This window comes from Protopterus annectens, chromosome 12.part0, assembly GCF_019279795.1.
Source record: "Protopterus annectens isolate FY-2018-M chromosome 12.part0, PAN1.0, whole genome shotgun sequence".
NCBI classification, from domain to species: domain Eukaryota; kingdom Metazoa; phylum Chordata; order Ceratodontiformes; family Protopteridae; genus Protopterus; species Protopterus annectens.
This window is the reverse complement of record NC_056746.1, coordinates 511773455-511795539: the sequence shown is the minus strand read 5'-3', so window position 1 is coordinate 511795539 and position 22085 is coordinate 511773455. Positions and strand designations below refer to the sequence as shown.

Below are 22085 nucleotides of genomic sequence, written 5' to 3'. Positions count from 1 at the left end.
TTTGTTTTTTTTGTCTTTTTAATCATTTTATGTATGTGTGACTACTGTGTTTAATTTTATTCTGTCCTTAGCTGCATGTTGCCTTGGGCTGATCCCACACAGTCTTCAAACCATAATGTGGTCAAAGTATCTGATCAACTATATAAGTAGAAAACATCATGCATTATAGTATTTTTATTTGTCCAAGAATACAATTCATCTTTTCAGTTTCATATTGCTTCCATTTATCTTTCCAGTTAAGTTTTCATTTTGGCCGTTCCTAGCCACTGCCATTTTTTTCATTGCGCTTTAACTTAAAGCTGATACTTTACTAAGTGGAAGCTGTTACATTTCCTTGATTCCACAGGTTAGTTCAGTAGTGGGGAGCACCAACACCCTTCTGCTGTTAACGTTTATTTTAATTATTTGATGAGACCTGCTAGGCATAAGTAACTACATGAATGTTTTAGAAGTGACGAGTACTGGAGAAATTGAGTAGCATGCCCAAGGATGCACACTTGTAGTTTAGGAATAGTTATTGTGGGCTTAAACTTGCATGTCCTGTGAAATGCTCATTAAAGTTTGTTGTTTTGACTTTTCATAAGGAAGATTATAAATGTAAAAGTTTGTGTCTGAGTTAGACAGCCACTTTGCAGCCCTTTCTTGTCATGGAATTCTGGTTTAGTCATAAGTTTATTCTCTGTGTTAGTAATCTGCACTGTCACAAAAGTTGAAAAATACAAAAATGTGCGACAAAGTTTTTTTACATGTGCATGTATATGTGTACATATTGTGTGTGTGTGTGTGTGTGTGTGTGTGTGTGTGTATAATAGGTTATGGGAAGTTGTCATTACTTGTTTCCTTCATTTCATATGTAGAATTATTTGTGAGATGCTCAATTAGTAGAAGCTTCCAGATTCATGGAGTTGTCATCTTTTATGCACATGGAGCTTTATTTGGCAAAAGATATGTACTGAATTTGTATTTTGTTCTTAATTTATATACAGATTTTGTTTTTTCCTTAGGTCAGATGACCCAGCTGTGTGAGTTAATTAGTAAAAGTGGAGAGCTGCTGGCAAAAAACCTCTCTCATTTGGACACAGTGTTGGGGGCACTGGATGTACAAGAACACTCCATGGGAGTGTTGGCTGTGCTGTAAGTAAAATGCGCAAGATCACATTTTCAGTTTGTACTTGTTTCATTAACTAGGATGAATGATTTTGTAAAATTGACAATACTGTGGATAGATGCTAAAATCCAACAACTTTTGTATACACTGGGCATATCATTGGGGTTAGAGGGTACCTCCCAGAAGTCAATTTAATTTGTGTATGTATGCATGAATATGTTGTGTGGTTACAACATGCATGTTTATAATATGTACTTCCCTACACAAAATTCTGGTACACTTGATGTGTGTTAAACACCACCATACCTTCACATTTTTGAGTAAACTACGTCACACTCCCTAGGCGTGTAAGAGGCTAGTGTCTTAATCTTGTGATCTGATGTTGACCTTTTCATTCCTGCTCATCGCATGGGCTATGGATCTGACCTTAGATCCACTTGGCCGCATACCACAGACTTTTGGGTGTAACTGTTGATCATCTCCCTCTACTGATAATGCCTCAGCCAGCCTACAACAATTCAGATATTGTTTGCTGCCACCTCGTGTGGACACAGTCCTCTCTCAGGAGCTTATTTCAATTATTACAAGTTCTTTTGTGAGTAGCTATTGTTTAGAGAAAATTTGTATTCTAATTTTTCTACTATCTTTCCACTCCCATTGACGATTTGTTTCCGGTATTTCTTTGTTAGGTTTTCTATCGTTCTTTTCTGTGTTTTAGTAGTCTCCTTTTGTACTGTCATTGGTTCCAGTCTTTACTTTTCACTCCTACTTTTATTCTATCCTTTTATAGGGTACTGTTCCAACCATTCCTGGTAGTTTAATGAACTGTAAAAAGAAAAAAAAATATCTATTCCTTCCACTTTTTTCATATTGCTAGTTTTGGCCAAGAAACCAACTGGCTTTAAAAAATGCAATTCATGTGGTGCAAAATTCCAAATGTCAATGCCCGCAGGGACTGCATTTATTTCCCAGTAGCAGCACACCTAAGTACTGATTGCTGCATTTGTACCACTTTTAACTCTAGAGCAATTTCATATAGAAGAAATAAATTGGCCTTTAAGGGATTGCCTCCGCCATCCTCATCTTCTTCATCAGGGCATCAAACCCATAGTAAATGTCCTAAGTCTTCTTCGAAGTCTCAAAAGAGATTCCCTACTCAATCTCTAAAGTCCTGTACTTTCACCATGGCTTCCATTGGAGCCTTCGTCGAAGATCCAAAGAACTTCGGATCTGACATCTTTGGATCCTAAAAGAAAACCATTGAATCCTAAATCCTCAGATGTGACTGTCATACTGTTAAAATCTCCCAAGTGGCATTTGGATCCAAAAACATTTGATCTGATCATTACTTTGTCGAAGTCTCCTTGAAATCACTCACCCAGGTACACAGTTGACCTAGTATCTCCTCAACTCCATTCCATATTTCTACAAATGACACCGAAGAGAGAATCGAGGCCATAGTCCAGAACCTTGTCGATTAGATCCTCCGGAAGTCTTTACAAGACTGGTGTGGATAGGATGATGTGTAAATTCCTCACAGCTGAGATTCATATGTAGATTGTTTTGGCTTAGTTTCCCATTTGTGCAACATCCTCTATCCTTCCCAGTCAAACTCGCTCAAGTAAGTAAAAATCATTCTTTGTTGTTAGATTCAATTAGATGAGATTTACCTGGGCCATTCATTTATTCTCCAATCCCAGTGGGGGGGGGGGGGTATTATTGGGGATTGACGATCCAAGGCACGATGTCCCACCCAAAAGACCAATTCGCACATCAGTGTTCTAGAGATGAGAGTGGTTCTGTTACCACTGCAGGCCTTCCAAGATGTTCTTCCTTAAGGAACTACTGTGATACAAACTGACATGTCTGTGGTGTGGTACATCACAAACAAGTGGGAACCTGATCCTACCCCTTTTGTCAGGAGGCAACAAGTGTGTGGCAGTGGGCAGTCTCCTCCAGCTGCTTTCTTGTGGCAATGCACATTCCTTGGAAATTCAACGGACTGGTGGACAAAACTCAGTGGGTCCAATTTGTTACCTCACAAGTGGTCTCTCAATTAATCAGTGGTGAAGATGATTTTCTGTCATTGAGGCTACCCTTGCTGCAATCTCTTTGCATCTCCTCATGACAAATGCAGCAGGTATTTTGCTCTGTCCCCATCGCCGGGTGTCACCGAGAGATGCTCTAGTCCACGTTGGGCCCTCTGGTCATCTTTACATCTATCCTCCATTACCTCTGATTCCAAAATTGTTACAGAAAGCATGTTGGTTGAAGAGTGCAGTTATCCTGATTATCCCCTTCTGGCCTCGTCAAATGTGGTTCCCCTTTCTTGGTCTCCTTTTAGGTTCAGTATCCATGGGGGATAACTATCACCTTTTCTCACATCCCTCGGGGATGAAGCATCCCAATATTCCATACCTGTAACTTCATGGTTTCTCCATTTCCATTAACAGCTAGACAGCCAAGGCTTTCCTTCTGGGTTCAACATGTACTTCTGTCTTCCCAGAAAGTATCTGCAATGAAGATTTACAAAAGTAAATGGAAAAGATTTTCAGTTTGGGCTGTTAAGATGGAAATTGATCTTTTACTGCTTCTGTTGCTTCAGTTTTAGAATTCTTGGCTTCTGTTTTTCACGTAGTTGCTAGTTTCTAGTTTCTCCATAATCAAAGTCCAATTAGCAGCAATATCAAATTTTCATTCATGAGAAGAAACTTCCTCTTTAGCTTCTTCCAAATTGTACAAGGCTTTTCTAAAAGACACCTTCTTACTCAGCCCCCCCTGTGAAAGAGCTGTCCCCTCCTTAGGATGTGACATTTGAGCTTCAAGGGATGATGCAACCTTTTGAACCTTCAGCCAAAACCAATTTAAAATTTCTGCCTTGGAAAACAGCATTTCTAATAGCGTTTATATCTGTGAAGAGAATTTCAGAAATCTAGGTTGTGTCATCCAAATCCCTTTACATTGTTTTTCACAAAGACAGAGTTACCATGAACCAGCCTGTCCTTTTTACCACAAGTAGCCTCTGAATTGAATATCAATCAGACAATTCATTTGCCTGTTTTTTTCCTTAGTTTTTCAAATAAGGGAGAATATGTACTACAGCTTTTGGATGTACGTAGAAAACTGTTTTTATCTACACAGGACAAAGGATTTCAGGAAAACAGACCATTTCTTTCTTTTTTCACCAAACAGACTGAGATCACCGGTTTCTAAAGTTACCCTGGCAAAATGGATTATGGATTGCATTTCTTTTGTATATACTCAGCAAGGCCTCTCCTTATCAAAGCATGCTAAGGCGTATTCAACTAGATTCATGGCCGCCACTTCTCCCTTCTGGTCTAGAACTTCCACTGATAACATTTGCGTAGAAACAGAGCTGCTTTTGGTTCGACAGTTCTCTGGAATGTCCTTCTGTGAGGGCCACTCAAGATTCACGTAGGTGGGGACTCTGTCCTGTATGTTGAGGAAGAATGAAAAGGATGACATCAGATATTAAAGTTGTATACTCACTTTACCTATGCATCTGTGTTGTCCATGTTCATTCTTGCTCAACTCCCCACTCTCCTTCTCCCTTCCTGTCATCTTCTGAAGTGATCTTCTGGATATTTTGGAACCTTTAGTTTCAAGTTTGAGCCCCAGCTTACTGTTATTTCTTTTTTTCCTACTCTATCTTAAGATCTGTAAGGCAGAAAAGTTGATCTGAGGTGTTTAGGCTGGCAGGGACATTATGGGTGTAAAGAGGAGCTCAAGAGTTGGCTCCATATGTCTGTGGTATGCTGCCGATTTCGATCCAAGACCTGATCAGTAAACCATACGGTGAGGAAGAATGAAAATGGACAACACAGATGCATAGTTATAGTGAGTACATAGCTTTAATTTTTGCTTCTTTAATATGGCTGTCTCCAACCTAGGTCCAGTAGCTCACCCCTACATTTAGTTTTCAGATTAGACACACTTTCCTCTGATACAAGTGTAGTGTTCTTGTTCATGAACAGATTGTATATATGTAATCTTTCCTAATTGCAAGCGTTCTCTTTCTGGAATTTCTTTCCTCTCCCCAGTGGAAAAATGACAATATTGTAGTAGCAAATTCTGATGGATACCTTCACTGTTGCAGTATACCCAATGTGCATTTCCTTATGTGTACTTTTTGCTTTCTGTGCATATTCTACATGTCGTGCTCTGTGCCCATGATGGCTTTGTGAAGTGCTTTTCACTACTGGATAGTTATTTAAGTTTGCTTTTATTTTTTATGTTCAGGTAATAATTTGTTTTTCACTTCAGTGGATTTTTATATGCATTTTCTGTGCTACAAGTTAGAGTGCAGCTAATACTGCTAATACTAGACATCCTTGTATTTGTAACAGTATCTATTGTACAAGAGCATCTTCTAACACATCAAGGATCGTTTCTAGGAATGTGCTGGGTAGAACATGAATGAACTTCTTTGTTGTTACAGAGGAGTGTGGCAAGAAAAAGTAAAAAGTGCTGATACATGACAGTTTCATGCACCTGGCAAAAGAGAGTATATGACAAGGACTTCAGATGATCCTCTTGAAAAGCAGATAGCACTTCAGTTTGTAATAGATGCTTCACTATTACTTCACTTTTATATGTTTTAGCTCACCATAGTAGGTGTTATAAGCAGGCAGTGCTTAATTTATTGCACATAATGCAATGCTTTGCTTTCCTGCTTTTAGTTAAGTGTGTGCCCCATCTTGCCACCTATAACTATTGCTGTTTGGGTGTTTACCACAGCTTTGTATTAGTAATATCTGTGTCTCATTTAATCTGAAGGTATTGGTGACTCATATTTATTTCCATTGAGTCCATCTCACCTTGAGAAAGAGGAAATGGGTAAGAAGATGTTGGTAGTGAAGATGAGAGAAACAGTGAAAGTCCACCCAACACAGTGCGGCAGGAGAAGAACAAAGAAACTGAAAAATTCATACAACAGTAGAAGTCTGTAAGCAGTGAAGCTGCTGAATGGAACACAATTTCAGATGACTTAAACTAATTGTGAAATGTTCATTAGTAAGGAATTTAGTGGTCATATTCAGGAGAAGGATAAATGTGTAGGAACATGAGCTCTGGAAAAGACAGATGGTTCACAGTAAAAAGTCCTTTTAACTGTCACTGTAGTAAATGAAGTGAAAATACACAGTGATGTAAAACATAGTTTAGCTGACACATCAGAAATGATAAATTAACTGATCCAATGTCTTTTCCATCATTTTCCATCCTGTGTGTTATCTGATCCAACACTGATTTGATGTTGGCCAAGACTTCATCTCGAGAGCTCTGACTACTCTACCCCCAATACCCTGCTCCATCCTATCTACCCCAGATCTTGTTTGCTGCCTTGAGAGACTGCAGCGCAGTAGAGTGCTCCTTTGATAATAGTTTTGTATCCTTTGTGCTTAGTGACAGGATTGCTAATTTTTCTCTTCTGCTGTCTTCCTCTACCCTTTATATGTGTTGGGGGAGTAGGTTCAGAGATAATTTGTGGTTATTTTCTTGTTTATCAGTCTTTGTGGTGTTCCTGACTTTTTTCTTGTGTCCTTTATATATTATAAAAAAAAAAAAAAAAAAAAAAACTATTTTTGACCTAACTGCTGTTTACTGTGTTTTGTGTATTGTGCCATTTAGGTTAGTAGGTAGGTAGATTTAAGTGTTTTTAGTGTGCTTTTTTTGTTTATGGTTGTCGGTTGACTTTTTTTTTTTTCTCCTTCACTTTGTAATGGATAAGGACAAAGGATTTAAAAAAACAGCATGTCACTACAAACTGCCTGCTCATGATGCCTATTATCAGTGCCTTGATGTAGAGTGCAGTATTTTTGCTAGATTTGGTACTCTGGCGCTGATCAGGTACCAAGCAAAGTTGGTGTTGAAGTTCTTATAGCCCTCAGGAGCTAGTTCTGCTTCTTCCCCCATGAGGAAGCCTGATAACAATGAAAGGAGTCTGAAAAAGAACACTGTAAAGGACCCAAAAGTCTTGGAAAAGGAAGGGGGGAGTCTCATATGTGCAACTCCTGATTCCCTCTGATCAGCTTGATCCAAAGATCCATAGATCTTTAGCGTCTCCAGCTTCTTTCGTGCTAGGGGTTGGCTCCATCCTCTCAGAGACCATCTCCTATGGTGCCGAATTCTGGGAAATCAGGGTCCCAAATGTTCACAGTTCCTATTCTTAGCTAAGGGGGTGGGTAGTTTGGCTAGGGTGCATTCACTCTCTTCTCCTGTTACTTCAAGGGAGCTTTTGCCCAAGTCTTCTCCTTCTACACCTTGGATCCAAACATCCCAGTCTGGATTTGATCATTGGATCATAACATTGGCAGAAGGGTTTCAAAGCCATATTCGGTGGCCTTGTTGCTCAGTCTGCCTGCATGGTTGGGAGTCTTAGACCTTACTGTTTAGGGTCCTCCCTGCCGCCTCTGCTCCAGTGCATGAGTGCTCAGCTTCATCCTTTTCTCCCCCAAGCCCTTCAGCTCCAGGGCTTACGGATCCAGTTGTCTTGCCATCACCCATGTTGACTCCAAAGGCTTGAGACCCTTCCCTTGGCATTCTCTGTTCCGACAGTGTTGGAGCCAGGCAGGCCTCAGAGCTGTAATGTTGGGGCTGGGATTTCTGGGACTGGTTTGATTCTGCAGGTATCCAAGTTATTCCTTAATCTCTGAGTCACGGTACTTGACAGTTTAACTCCAGTCTCTGTGTTGACGCAAGTTAGGTTGGCTGTGGAGTCTGACATCTCTCTCTGGGGTCCTTGGATAATAGGAATGATAGCTGCAGATGTCTGGTATTGGTTTTGCCATGAAAAGGATTTTCTCCTGAACAAAGATGGAGTGGCTAACGGCTGGTAATCCACCCTCATCTATGTCTGCACCTGCCGATGCACATCAGTTTGCTCAAGAACAACACACTCCTCCAGGCCTACAAGTCACCCTGTATCTAGGGCCCTCTGTCTCTTCTACTTCTCCTCTGGATTCTCCTGTCTGGGAGGGCCACGGGAAGAGTCTCTGCATGGGTAAGCACTTAAAATTTCACAGAGGATACTGAACATGAGGAAGGAGAGGGTTCCCCAAAGCTCCCCTGCAGTGATTCCTCCTTTGGTGATCTTATGTAGTTTCTTTGCCAATGCGGGGGTTGGACCACTGAAGCCCCCTCTCGAAAAGAGTTAATGTTTTTGGAGGCCTTTGGTGCAGGCCTGTCCACATCCTGTGTGGTTCCCCTTTGCACACAGTTACTGACCTGGCCTCCTGGAGAGAAACATGGTGGAACCAATCCCTACCCCCCAAAAAAAACTGATAAAATCTTGGCTCCACCTAAGGTCTGGCCACATTGGAGTAAGGGTCCGCAGTTGATGCCATCGTAGTGGGAGCAGCCACCAAAAAGGACATTTCAGAGGAGAGTTCCTCTGTCCATTCCCTCAAACAGGGAGTATAGAGGTTTATTTTACCATTTAGGAAAGCACTTCTACACTTCCTTGACCTTTTGCGCTGAGAGATGTAAACTGTTTAGCGCATTTGACAAGGTTTCAGCATGATCTTACTTTGGAAGTGTCAAAGGTAGTGAAGACACAGCAGGCCCTCAAGAAGCAAAAGACTCTTGAGACACAGTTGTCAGCCAAGCAGTTGATCACTAACATGTTTGTGACTGCTTTCAAATGCAGCCGATGGCACATCTCATGCTGCAGGCACCAGCATGCCTGGATGCAGTTATATAAGTTTATGGACTGCTTTAAAGTGTCCTTTGTCAGCACTCCTTTTGATGGTTTCTCTGTCTCTCTGCCTTTGACTCAAAGGTCATGAACATGTTAATTAGAAGTGAGCAGCAGCAAGATGCCATCTGCCACTGGAATGCATTTTGCCACCCATCAGCAGTTCTTCTCCAGTAACCAGAAAGGGGGGGGGGGCAAACATGTCTCTCACAAATTGTAGCAGTCTTTTCAGGACGCTTCTGGTGAAGGTGCCCCTTGTGGCAGGGGTGCAACCAGAGTGGATGCCACCCACGTTGCATGAGCGATCCACAAAAAAGCTTTGGTTCTGCAGAGCTTTTTTCCAGGAGGCCCTTTCGGTGTACCTTACTTTGGAGGCAGACGGGGATTGCTCGATTCTCCCTCTCCAAAAGCTTGAGAGGTCATGACTTCGGATGCATGGGTGTTAAGTCATGTCCAGAGGTTATATAGTTCCATTTTTATTCCTGCTAAGTGGAAAACCAAAATCAATCCCAGATGTTCCACCCCATCAGAGAAGGTGCAGAGCAATTGGGACTCAAACTGCTGGCAGATTGAATCATTCAAGAGGCCCCACCAGACCAACAAGGAATCCGGGTCTATTTCATATTCTTTTTGGTGCCAAAGAACAACAAGGACCTGAGACCAGTTTTTGATCTGAGCAAACTGAACCATTATGTTTAGCAGACCAAGTTCGAATAGTCACAGTGCAGTCCATTCTGTCTCTGAGGAAGGATGACTGGATGTGCTCGGTAGATCTCAAGTATGCCTACCATTATATAAAGATTGCAAGGCATTCCAGGAGGTTTCTGCACTTTCAGCTAGGAGCTGATCATTAACCATTCTGAGTGCTGCCCTTTGGTCTCACCATAGCCCACAGCCTAGCAGGTGTTTACTAAATTTATAACAGTTGTGGCAACCTGGATCAGGCTGCGGGGGGTTCCAGATTATTCCATACCTGGATGACTGGCTTCTTGCCACCTGCATGAGGGCATCATTGATGCAAGCTCAGACTCCTTACTTCAATTGTCTATCCTTAGGAGTCACTGTAAACTAAACTAAAAGATGTCCAGTTCACAGCCAACCCATTTAAATGTTGGAGTTCATAGGCTACCATTTGGATACAGTTTCTCAGACAAAAAAGGTTGCACTTGACAGGAAAACCTCTCTCCAAGCAGAGGCGTCTCATTTACTTATTTTTCACGAACCCACGGCCTCCATGGTCTTGAGGCTTTTGGGACACCTGGCAGCATCGATTTGCATGGTGCTACTGGTGAGGTAACACAGGAGGATACTGTGGTGTAAGTGGGCAGCTCAATGTTATTACTTGACACATTCAGTGTATTTTCCTACTATCATGACAAACATTTGTCTGGCTCAGATCAGATGGTGGGTTAGAGTCTCCCCTTATTGCTGCTCCTTATTGCTGCTGTTCAACCTTTCATTTTTCCCCAACCTTCCTTAGGCCACAGTCACTATGGATGCCTCCCTTTGGGATGGTGGTGGGGGCATTTTGAAGGGAAGACATTTTAGGGGGCGTGGTTAATCTCCACATCAGTACCTTGGATATGAGAGCAGTCCGTCATCCAGCATTGTAGGCCTTTCAGGACATTCTCCCCAAGGGTGTGATCTCTGTTCATACAGGTACTTGGATAAAAAGGGAGAGGGGGGACTCAGTTTTATCTTTGTTGGGAAGCCATGAGGGTCTGGTAGTGAGTGAGCTCCTCTCAGCAGTTTCTTATTGCAGTGCACATCGCAGGGAGGTCCAGCATCTTGGAGGATAGCTTAAGTGGGAACATTCTTCTTCCTCACGAGGGGTCCCTAAATCCAGAAGTAGCAGCTTGGATTTTCCTGTACTGGTGAACTTGCTGTGATATGTTTGCAACCCCATCCAACACAAAATGCATCAGTTTTTACTTCCTGGATCCCTCCAGGAGACTGTCACTAAGGGATGCCCTTCTGTATGTATGCCCACTTACTCCCGTCATAATAAAATTTCTTCAGAAAGCAGCCCATTGGAGAGCGACTGAGATTCTCATAGCCCTATTCTGGCCCGTACAAGTCTGATACCCTTTTCTGTGGCCTCGCCTTTGGTACGCACCCTGGGTCCTGAACCTCATTCCGAGTTTGTTCTTTCCATCTAGTAAGGATTGCCCCACCCAATCTTTATGGCCTCAAATTGACCACATGGTTTCTCCAGTTCACATAATGGACTGAAATCCCAGGCTCTCTGACAGAGTTGTCAGTATTTCATCCTCTTCCCAGAAACCCTCTACATGGAAGACCCATGCTAGTAAATGGAAATTTGCAATTTGGGCTTCATCTAAGGGTTTATACCCCTTTCAGGTCTACTTGATGCTGCTCTACATTTTCTTGCTGACCTCTTTCAATCCGGGTTGAGCTATTCTACTATTAAGGTTCAGCTAGCTGTTATTTTTCTCTTTAAGGCTTCTTGGGGGATGTTCTTATTTCTTCTCACATTCAAGATCCTGTTCCTTCCTGGGATTTGCCCTTCATGCTGCATGTTTTAATTGGCCCTCCTTTTGAGCCTTCAGCTACTATTCCCTTAAAGTTGCATGCTCTCGCTCTCTCTGTCTCTTGGAAGACCACTTTTTTGATGGCTGTTATTTCTGCTAGACTGGCTTCAGAGCTGCAGGCCTTATCCTTGGTATTGAATGAGCTTATTCTCTTACTGAATTTTCCTGAACTTTAGTAATAGGGTTGAATATTTACTGCATTATCTTGACATTCATAAACAGCTGAGATTCTGTTTGGATAGAACAAAAAAACTTCAGAAAATCAGAACAACTCTGTCTCATTTTCCAGACCCAGACTGGGCAAGCCAGTATCAAAGGCAACCCTATCCAAATGGCTGTCTGATTCCATTTCTTTTGGGTATAATTTGAAAGGAGAGTCCTTGTTGGCAAAATCTAAAGGTCATTCTACCACAGCAGGGGCTACTTACTGTATTTTTTTCTAGAACCTCTATTGATGACAATTGGGCTGCTGCTAATTGTGCTAGTACTTGTACATTTGTGCTCCATTACAAACTGAATGTGCAGTTGAGGTCCAGGGCCTTGTTTGGTTTCACCATTCTCCTAGGGCCTCCCTCAGATGATATAGCTGAGGACTCTGGCCCCACAAGTTGAAGCCAGATGGAGAAGACCACATCCAGATATGTACTTTCCATGAAGATAGATGTTCATATTGATTACTGCTACAGTAGCCTTGGCTATATAGGTTAGAACCTGCCTAAACTGTCAGGCAGCTTCAGCTGAGCTGACTAAAAGGCAAATTTGGACGTCAAGCCATTCAGAGCTTTACAGCTGCTGAAGACTATGCTCCTCTCTAAGGCTTTTGAGGATCGACTCAGTTTGGTGCTATTCATTTGTTGGGCAGATGAATTCCCTTTGGGGAGAAAACCTTCCATTTTCTAAATATTGTTTGTTTTTATCACTTTCTTCTTCAGGAAAGTTATTTTACAGCTAGGAGTTTTTGGGTCCTGATTGTATATCATGAGATTGTCGTACTTTTAAATGAAAGTCTATTTAAAAGTTGTGTAAAGTGATTTCTGTGGAGAAATTGTGTTTAAAATGCTGGGGTTGGCAAAGTGTGTTGTTTTTTTTTTTTTTTACTGTGTTTTTTTGAGAAAAAAAGTCAGTTTTATAGACTTGCAGTTTTTACAGGTGTTTGCTGCCTGTTTTCTTGGGAAAGAGGTATCATTTCTGGCTTGACCATGGAACAAATTACTGGTCCCATGGTTTGCCCTACTTCTAGCCACAAAAAGAAAAGTTTAGGCAAACAACCTTTTCCACCACAGCAGGCACATGTGGGTGACTGTTGTCATATGTTGCACCTCATACCACTAGTCATTTACCCCGGAACCCTCTGGTTTAGCACCTTCAGCCGCTATGGACTGGGGGCTAGCCATGTTCTCTGCGGCTTTTGGGGTGCCCTCAGTGGGCAAAGGAGTGTCACTCCCTTGCCCACTGAGGGGAAGGAAATGACACTCCCTTGCTCACTGAGGACAAGGCAATGTCACTCTTGTTGGCCCTGGAAAAGGAAAGGCTTCCTTGCTGTCAGTATGTCATGTCCAACACTAGGGAAGCTGATACTGCCATTAGAAACGCTGTTGGCCCCATTTTTTCCTGTCGTACAGAAACAGAAAACTAAGAATGTGTCTACTCCTCCTCAGATTTCCTTAGACAGGAGTAGTTTACTGGAAGTGGCTCAGGTTTTAATTCAAGCTTTTGATCTTTCTTGTAAAGTAGTTTCCGGTAAAAGAAAGAGGGATACCTCTTTTCCTGAAGAGATTCAAGATTTTGATTCTGAATCTGAACAGGAAGATGAAGGGACAGATACAGAGTTTTCTCCTCAGATTTCTAATTCAGACTCTGACAAGAGCTCCATTTCTGATTCTCCCTGTGGGGATTTCTCTTTCTGAGACCATTGCTAGAATGTGCCTGTGTTTACAGTGGGAGAAAACTGGGGTTTCTCAGTCCATCAGAAAATCTATGAATTGTTACAGAAATAATTTCTAGAGCCTACACTCATTCCTCCTGTTTCATCTGCTTCAGAGTGGATGTTACTGCCTGCCATTTCCTTGATATCAACTGCCCCTAAAAAGGCTGATAGGCTGTATAAAGATACTTAGTTCCTTAGTCTTTAAGTTTTTATATAGTGTTATATACTAATCTGAAGTAGTTAACTTCATTTGATCATCAACCTGTGGGATGTCGGGTCCGGACCGGATGCAAGACGGCAGTTTCACCAGCATCTGATCCGAGCTCCAAGCTCCTCCCCTTACCCCATAATACCACTCCATCTCCCTCTTTCCCTCCGATCTCGTTTGCCGCGGCTTCGCCAAGCAGCTCCAGATGTGGAAAGCAATTTCTATTATTTTTTGTGGGTGTTCTGAGTAGTTGTGAGGGTAGGTAGGCTTCCTGTTGCCATTGCCTCCCCTTCCCTCATTTTGCGTTGCGTTCTTCAAAAAAAAAAAAAAAAGTGGTTTCTCGTGTAGGTAGTTTAGGCCTTGTCTCCCTTCCCCCTCCTTCCGAGTGAGTGTGCGTGAGTGTTGTGGTTGGGTAATTTAGTTTAGTTTAAACCTTATTAGTTTAAACTTTTTGGTACTTCGTACCTCTGTTTTGGATGTGGCAGATCAGCAGGACAAGCTGATCTTTCGGAAATGCACAGTGTATGGCCATAAGTTGTCCCCAGCGGATGGCCACACTCTGTGTTGTATGTCTGGGGGCAGCCCATCTATCTTCGGACTGCTCTATTTGTGCGGGGTTTAACCAATCCTTAAGGGACTTCTCCCTGGTACAGAGGTGGCTGCCTCTTCTTCCACTGCGGTCACAGTCGTGACCACACGTTCTACTTCGGCCACTGTCTCCTCTCCCTCCCAGGCTGAGACTCAACCTCCTGGACAAAGGCCTCTGGTTAGGGACTCAAAAAGAGAGAGGAGCAAAGACAGAGACACAGGGAGGAAGATATCCCCGGACCATTTGGATCTGGTGGGTCCTCCTAAAACAAACAGCCTTTTCCAGGCCAGCTTCTCCTTGGCTCCGATCGTCAAGATTCTCACCGGAGCCAGAGAAGCTTAGACCATTTTCCAGGGCCTCCCAGCCGGCATCAGTGGCTTCATCGCGGTCCACCCGAAGTCTTTCTGAAGTGGACATGGACAAAATGATACGAAGGTTTATTCGCACCCAGATTCAGATGGGGGGTCTTACACCCTCGCATCCCTTCTTTGCCCCTATATTTCCTTCTCCAGTCGAACCCACGGTATTGGAGTTCTTGGATCCAAGAGGTCCCGGAGTCAGGGGGCCGGTGCTGATGGTACTGTTTACCTCAACGCCGGCCGTTATCTTGAGCACGTCTGATTCGACTGGGTCGGACCCGAGCGGCTCTTGGAACAGAAGCCTGGGCAGTGGATCTGAGGGGTTGGGCCTTTCTCCTTGAGGTGCCGACATTGTCGAGTCAAGGCCTATCCCTTGGTATCTCTGCTCTGTCGGACTCTGTTCCGATCCCTACGCCTGATCCTGGGAGAGCAGTTTCCTTGCCAGTTTCTCAGGAGGCTCACTCTCCCTCAACTTTCGATGTGGTGATGAGGGTTCTCTCCAGGGGATCGAGGCCCCTGACCATCTCATCAGATTCTGGCCCGACTCCCTCGCCTCTGGGTGTGTCTTCTGCCATTTTTCTCATGCAGGGACAGCCCGTGCTCGAGATGCCCCAGACTGTTTCCCTTGAGGAATTGCAAGTAGCTTGCGAGACCTCTCAGGAGAGTCCCACTGAAGAGATCCCTCACAAACAAATGTGCAAAAGGAGGCATTTGGACTCCTGTCCAGAGTCCCTCATGGAGGATACCGACTTAGGGGAAGATTCCACTAGATCACCCCCCCCGACGATGTGTCCTTTGGAGACATCATGGAAATCCTGTGGTAGCGGGGGGGGGTTGGTCTGTCCCCAAACATTTCTTGCACGAGTCGGTGTTCCTCAAGGCCTTCGACACAGGCCCCATCTACCTCCTGGGTGCCCCACCCGCAGATCCCCCAGTGGACCTCATTTTCACCAGGGCATGGAAGGAGCCGGACACCGTGGAGCCAATCCCCAGGTGCCCCAATAAGATCTTGAGCTCTGCAGTAGACCGAGTTGAAACAAGGGGTCCCCTGTGGATGCCATGGTGGTAGCGGCTGCCACCAAGAAAGAATTAGCCCAGGAAAGTTCTACTGTCCATCCCCCGGCCGAGAGTCCAGGATGATGCATCATCTGGGAAAGCGGACATATGCTTCAGCCGTTTTCTGGTAGCAATGTACATTCCGGGTTGGTCCAACATACTGGCGGACAAACTGAGCAGGACTATTCTAATACCTTGCGAGTGGTCTCTGACCCCTTCTGTAGTGGACCAGATCTTCCTCGAGTGGAGTCGGCCTTGCTGCGATCTCTTCACATCTCCTTCCAACCCAAAGTGCAGTGGGTTCTTCGCTCTGATCCCCCCACAGGGGGAATCCCCTAGGGATGCTCTGGTCCATGCTTGGCCTCACGTTCTTCTTTATGCTTATCCCCTTTACCTCTCATGTCAAAATTTCTACAGAAGGCTCACCGGTTAGGGAGCAGAATCATCCTCATTGCCCCATTCTGACCTCGGCAAATCTGGTTTCCCTGTCTGTGGTCTCATCTGGTAGTTCCTCCTTGGATCCGATACTGGATCTCATTTCGCACCCCTCGAGGGGCCTTCATCCATGCCTGGGCAGTCAGAAGCTCACAGCTTGGCTGCTCCAGTTCCCTTGATTGCTAGGACTCCCGGTTTGTCTTCCCCGGTCAAGACTATTCTGGTGGCAGCTCATAAATCGTCCACCAGAAAAATTTACTGTAGCAAATGGAAGCGGTTTTCTATCTGGGCTTCTCAGAGGAATTTGGACCCTTTCACAGCACCTATTCCAGCAGTCTTTGAATTCTTGGCATACATTTTTCAGCAGGGTACCAGCTCATCTACAGTGAAAGTTCATCTGGCGGCCATTTCCAATTTCCATGTAGGTGAGAACATGGCTTCTTTAGCTTCCTCCAAACTTTGCCACACCTTTTATTAAAGGTATCTTTCTTTTAAGACCCCCGGTTAAGGATCCTACCCCTCTTGGGACCTTACCCTAGTTTTACAAGCTTTGGTTGCTCCGTCCTTTGAGCCTGCTGCTTCTGTGGACTTGAAATTTTTGTCCTGGAAGACAGACTTTTTAGTGGCTATTACCTCAGCTAGGAGAGTGTCAGAACCAACCATTATCTGTAAAACTTCCCTATATGATTTTTCATAAAGACAGGGATGTTCTTCGTGTTTCACTGTTGCAGTCATTACATTTGGGTAATCTGCTGGCAGATTGCCCTCGGTCGGCCTGCATTCAAAGTCTTGGGTCCTGCGTCAGTTGCTGTCTTCTCTTCCATGACGTCCAGTCGTCAGGGGTATAAAACATGCAGCCGACGCCATTTTCTTCAGTCTTTCTTGCCGCATGGTGCCTGAAGCAGAAGCTTTTCGCAAGTGCCGGTCGGCCGACTACTGAAATATTCGAGTTTGAGTTTCAGAACTGAAGTCCTCACTAAAGCTTAGTACCCCATTGGTGAAACTTTTTTTCTTGCTTTTTACCGATGTCGGAAAAAGTTAATAATTGTATTACTTGTGGGAAGCAAATACCACATAAGGATTTCCATTTATACTCTATTCCTTGCCTAGGCCCTTATCACAACGTGCCTGGCTGTCGGTTTTGTGCTAGATTTAACCAACGCACTATTAAGCATCAGTATATTTTTGCATCAAAGTATTTTGGAAACAGATTTAACTACCCAGAAATGTAGTCTGATAGCAATCCGACTACCGGAGTACATAAAAAATGCAAAGAAAAGGACAGAGAAAGGCAGTCTAGATCCAAAACCGACGAAGCTTCTCCTAAGCCAGTCACCGGTACTCAGTGAGGTGCTTTCGCAGCCCCTAATACCCATTACCTTCGAGTCGCAGGCCTCTACCGACACCCATGTGGAGTCGGGCATGTCGCAAGATGCTCAAGGTATTGGACTGACGGATGTATCTCCCTCGGATGGGTCCAGAGCCGCTGAGCAGGCACCGGCTTCAGAGGGTGTATTCAGACCTCAACGTTTGTATATCAAACCGACGACAGCTGCTAAACCAAAGACAAAAGCAACTTCTAAAACTAAAAATACGATGCATGAGCCATGTGCACAGGCCTCTATGCCTAAAATACAGATGATCAAAATGGCTTAAGACCTTATTGCCTTGAACAGGGGGTACCCATCCCCCTCCACATAATGGGCCTAGGCAAGACACTGATTATGAATCTTCAGATCAGGTTTCTGTTTGTTCTGATTCCTCTTCTGATCAGGAATTATCTATACCTCCCTATGAGGATTCTGATGCTGAGGAGTCTATTCCATCTGCATCTCTTCCTGAGGATTATTCATTTGGAGAAACCTTGCATGCTTTGAGGGAGCATTTTCACTGGGAGAGTCAAGACTTCTCAGAATCAAAAAAGAGGCTTAGGGATTTCCTCCTTCTCCCTCAGCACAAGCCATTAGCCATTCCCCGTTTTAGACATTGTGGATGATGTGTTTTCGGAGTCAAGCTTGACCCCTGACTCCTTAACTCCGGCTTCCAGTAAGCCTGACCGATATTACAGGGTCCCTGACTCTCATAAATTTTTATTTAGAAACCCTGCTGCTGATCCTGAAACTATTTCACAGGGTCCAAAGAGAGTTAAGGCCTCAACAGCAAAAAATCCTACACCCTCTGACAGAGATTCAAGGGCACTAGATGGATGGGGAAAAAAGGTTTATACACTTGCAACTTTGGCAATCAGGGCTTTAAACTGTCAATTTCATATGCTTAAGTACCAACAACATGTTATGAGATTGCTGAAACAGAAAATTATGTTGATTTCAGAATGTGCAGAAAATAAAGAATTGCAGGAATTATTGCATGCAGCTGAACAAGTTGGAAAGCATACTTTGCAATGTGGTTTTGATTCCTTAGAGACTTCCTGCAGGGCCGCAGCTACTGGATCTGTGATTAGGAGGCATGCCTGGTTAAAGGAACAAAATCTGCCTGATCATGTTAAAGCTAAATTGCTAGATGCACCTTTACAGCATGATTCTCTGTTAGGTATTAAGGCCGAAGAGGTTTTAAAGAAAATGGAAGACAAAGCTAAGTCTATGCAAACTGTTAAAGACATCTTACAAGTGCAGCCACCAATATTCAGTAGACACTGGCCTACAAAAATTGGTCCTTTCCTGTGTCAGACAGAGCTCAAAGGGGCAAATCCAGACGCCCTAAGGGTTCCAGATACCAGGCGCAGGACTCATTCAAGTCAAAGCAGTTGGGCGCTTCCACCTCCAAATCTGAAGGAGATAAAGCGCAAACCTACAGAAAGCAATCCCAATGACTTCCCTCTGCCTACACCAAGCACTTATCTTTTTGGCAGCAACCATACGGGGAAAATTAACACTTTTTGCTCAGCATTGGCAGTTAATAACCCAGGACAAGTGGGTACTAAACATTGTATCACAGGGATATACAGATTCCATTTCCACACTCTGCCAATGGCAGATGGTTGGCCAGATCTGCCAAAAATATCAATGGGCAGAGGCACTGAAACAGGTTATGTCCCTCATGGATATGGGGGCCATTCAGACAGTACCAGAACAGGAAAAAGGACAATGTTTTTACTCAAAACTGTTCTTGGTACCCAGAAAGGGCAAGGCCTGGCGGCCATTACTGGATTTATCGATTTTGAACACATACCTGGACATTCCAAAATTCAAAATGCTGACTTTGCAGCAGCTTCTGCCCATGCTGGGCAAGAATGCTCGGCTGGTGACTTTAGACCTAAAAGAGGCATACCTGCATGTCCCAGTAAGACAATACTGCAGAAGATACCTCACATTCAAGGCTGACTTAATGCATTACCAATTCTCTGCACTGCCCTTTGGCTTATCTACTGCGCCCAGGGTCTTTACAAAGTGCCTGGCACCAGTAATTGCATTTTTCAGACAAAGAAGTATACAAATATATCCTTACTTGGATGACTGTCTCATTCAAGCAGAGAACAAGGACACTCTTCTTCGACACTTGGTGTTTGTGAAAAGGCTTCTAACATGCCTAGGGTACACACATGAAAAGAAATCACAACTGGTATCCTCTCAAAAGTTAACATTCCTGGGTGCAAGCTTGGTTACAACTGCCCAGATGGCTTACCTCATGCCAGACAAGCAAAAGCAACTGACTACTTACTTCAAACTGATGGCAACAAAAACCCAGTCTTCTGCAAGACAAATTCTGCAGGCACTGGGATTCATGGCATCCTGCATCCTGCTAATTCCATATGCAAGACTGCATGTGAGGAAACTTCGATGGTACCTAAAAAGTTTATGGAGTCGACATTCACACAGTCTGGAAACAATGATTCTTCTCATTCCCTGCCTGTAACAGGAGTTTCTATGGTGGGCAAAGGCACATCACCAAAACATGGGACTGCCCTTCACTCTACCCCCTGGCCAGCCAGACCTTAACAACAGACGCATCAGATTATGCCTGGGGGGCCCACATGGCAGGAATATGCATTCATGGCTTATGGGCACCAAAAGAAATGCATCTACATATCAGCCAGAAAGAGATGCTAGCTGTTCAAAATGCCCTAACAGCCTTCAAGGACTTACTTCATCCAGGACAACTACTGCTAAAGACGGACAACACCACAAGTCATGTGGTATATAAACAAGCAAGGGGGCACACACTCATACCCCCTTTGCAGATTAGCCATGGCACTGTGGGACACAGCTTTGGCCTACCAAATACATCTTCAAGCTCAATTCCTGCCAGGAAAACAAAACACTTTGGCAGACGATTTAAGCAGAAACCTTATGGATCCTCATGAGTGGAAACTAAATCCACAAGTCTTCAGCATGATAACGGAGAAATGGGGAAGCCCAGACATAGATCTATTTGCTTCTCCTCAAAATTATCAATTGAATAGATTCTGCACAAGGACGTATCACAGACAAGCATGGAAATTGGATGGCCTATCCTTCAGTTGGAAAAACCTATATGTTTACACCTTTCCTCCTCTGCCTCTTCTACCCAAGGTCCTCCTAAAAGTCATACAAGAGAAGCCAAAGATGATATTAATTGCCCCGGACTGGCCCCGCCAATACTGGTACCCAATCCAAAGGAACTTGTCTCAATACCCAGCTTGGACCTTGCCTTAAAGTCCACAACTACTTTCACAGCAAAACAATCAGATCCTGCACAATCACCTACAGACTCTGAACCTGGCAGCAAGGCTAATCATGTAGTCATACATCAGCACCTCTCAGTAAAGCTGTGATGGATGTCATTTTGGAAGCCAGAAGGCCTAGTACTAGAAAATCTTATGCTGACAAATGGAAGAGATTCTGTGCTTGGAATCAAGCACAAGGAACTGATACAGCAGAACCAAATATTCCTCAGATATTACAATACTTAACTGAGATGCTTGACAAAAGGCCTATCTTTCTCATCAATCCAAATCCATGCCTCTGCCATTTCGGCTCATTACAATACAGAGCCACCAATCTTTTCTCATCCTTTACTAAAGCAGTATCTTAGAGGAGCCAAAAATTTAAGGCCTCCTAGAAGATCACCATTACCTGCATGGGACCTCAGTTATGTGTTGGAAAAGCTCACCTTGCCTCCATTTGAACCAGCTTCTACCGCTGATCTAAAGTTCTTAACATGGAAAACAGCTCTGCTACTAGCAATTACTTCAGCAAGAAGAGTTTCAGAGCTACAGGCCCTCATGGCTGTAGAGCCTTTTATCATATTTTATCCAGACATGGTGTCTCTGAGGACAAATCTTACTGTTATACCCAAGGTGGTTTCCAGTGTGGCTCTTAACCAAACAATTCATCTGCCAACTTTTTATCCAAATCCGCAGAACAAGGGGGAAGAGAATTCTGCATTCCTTGGACGTACACAGTCAGCTAAGATTCAACTTGAGCAGGACTAACGCTCTAAGAAAAACTGAGCAATTACTAGTGTCATATGCTGCAGGATCAGAAAGAAAGGCTATTTCAAAGCAGACCATTTCAAAGTGGATAAGCCACTGCATCCATTTCTGCTACTTACACCATGGTAAACCTGTGCCCAAGGGCATTAGGTCTCATTCCAACAGAGCTGCAGCTACTTCAGCAGGTTTTTTCAGAGGAGTACCAACCAAAGACATTCTAGAGGCTGCTACTTGGAGTTCTGTTCACAACTTTACAAAGCATTACCATCTGCCTCTCTAAGTCCAGGGCAGGCTTTGCCACTGCAGTGCTGCAGGGCCTTATAGCCACACCTAATGCTGTTTAGCTCCAGCCTTCCAACCATAGCTTTGGGATTCTACCCAAATGTAATGACTGCAACAGTGAAGCATGAAGAACATAGTACAGATGTTATGTGATCCTATCTCGCCTACATTCTGAATGATGGGTTCGGAGCCGATCCCTCGGCTCCGACTCGGCACGCTTATGCCAAAGAGCGAAGTCTCTTATTGGCTGAGCTTACTATATCCCAGGATGCACCACCACCAGTCCCCCAGATCTCGTTTGCCGCTTCCCTGCGAAGACGTGGTCTCGAGCTGGCTGGGCTGAGTAGCTTTTATTAACTACTTTTCTGTCAGTTTTTTGCTGTTTTTTTGGTCACAAAGCTGTTTTGATCTATCGCTTCTTTGT

General features: G+C 43.9%; 1 protein-coding gene across 1 annotated transcript in view; it reads left to right on the top strand.

Annotated features, from left to right (window-relative positions):
* COPS3 (COP9 signalosome subunit 3) overlaps positions 1-22085 on the top strand; it is a 985788-nt gene that overhangs the window by 120085 nt on the left and 843618 nt on the right. Inside the window, exon 2 of the mRNA XM_044089656.1 lies at positions 1005-1134. Within this exon, the coding sequence (XP_043945591.1) occupies positions 1005-1134 (130 nt within the window). The remainder of the gene's footprint in view (positions 1-1004; positions 1135-22085) is intronic.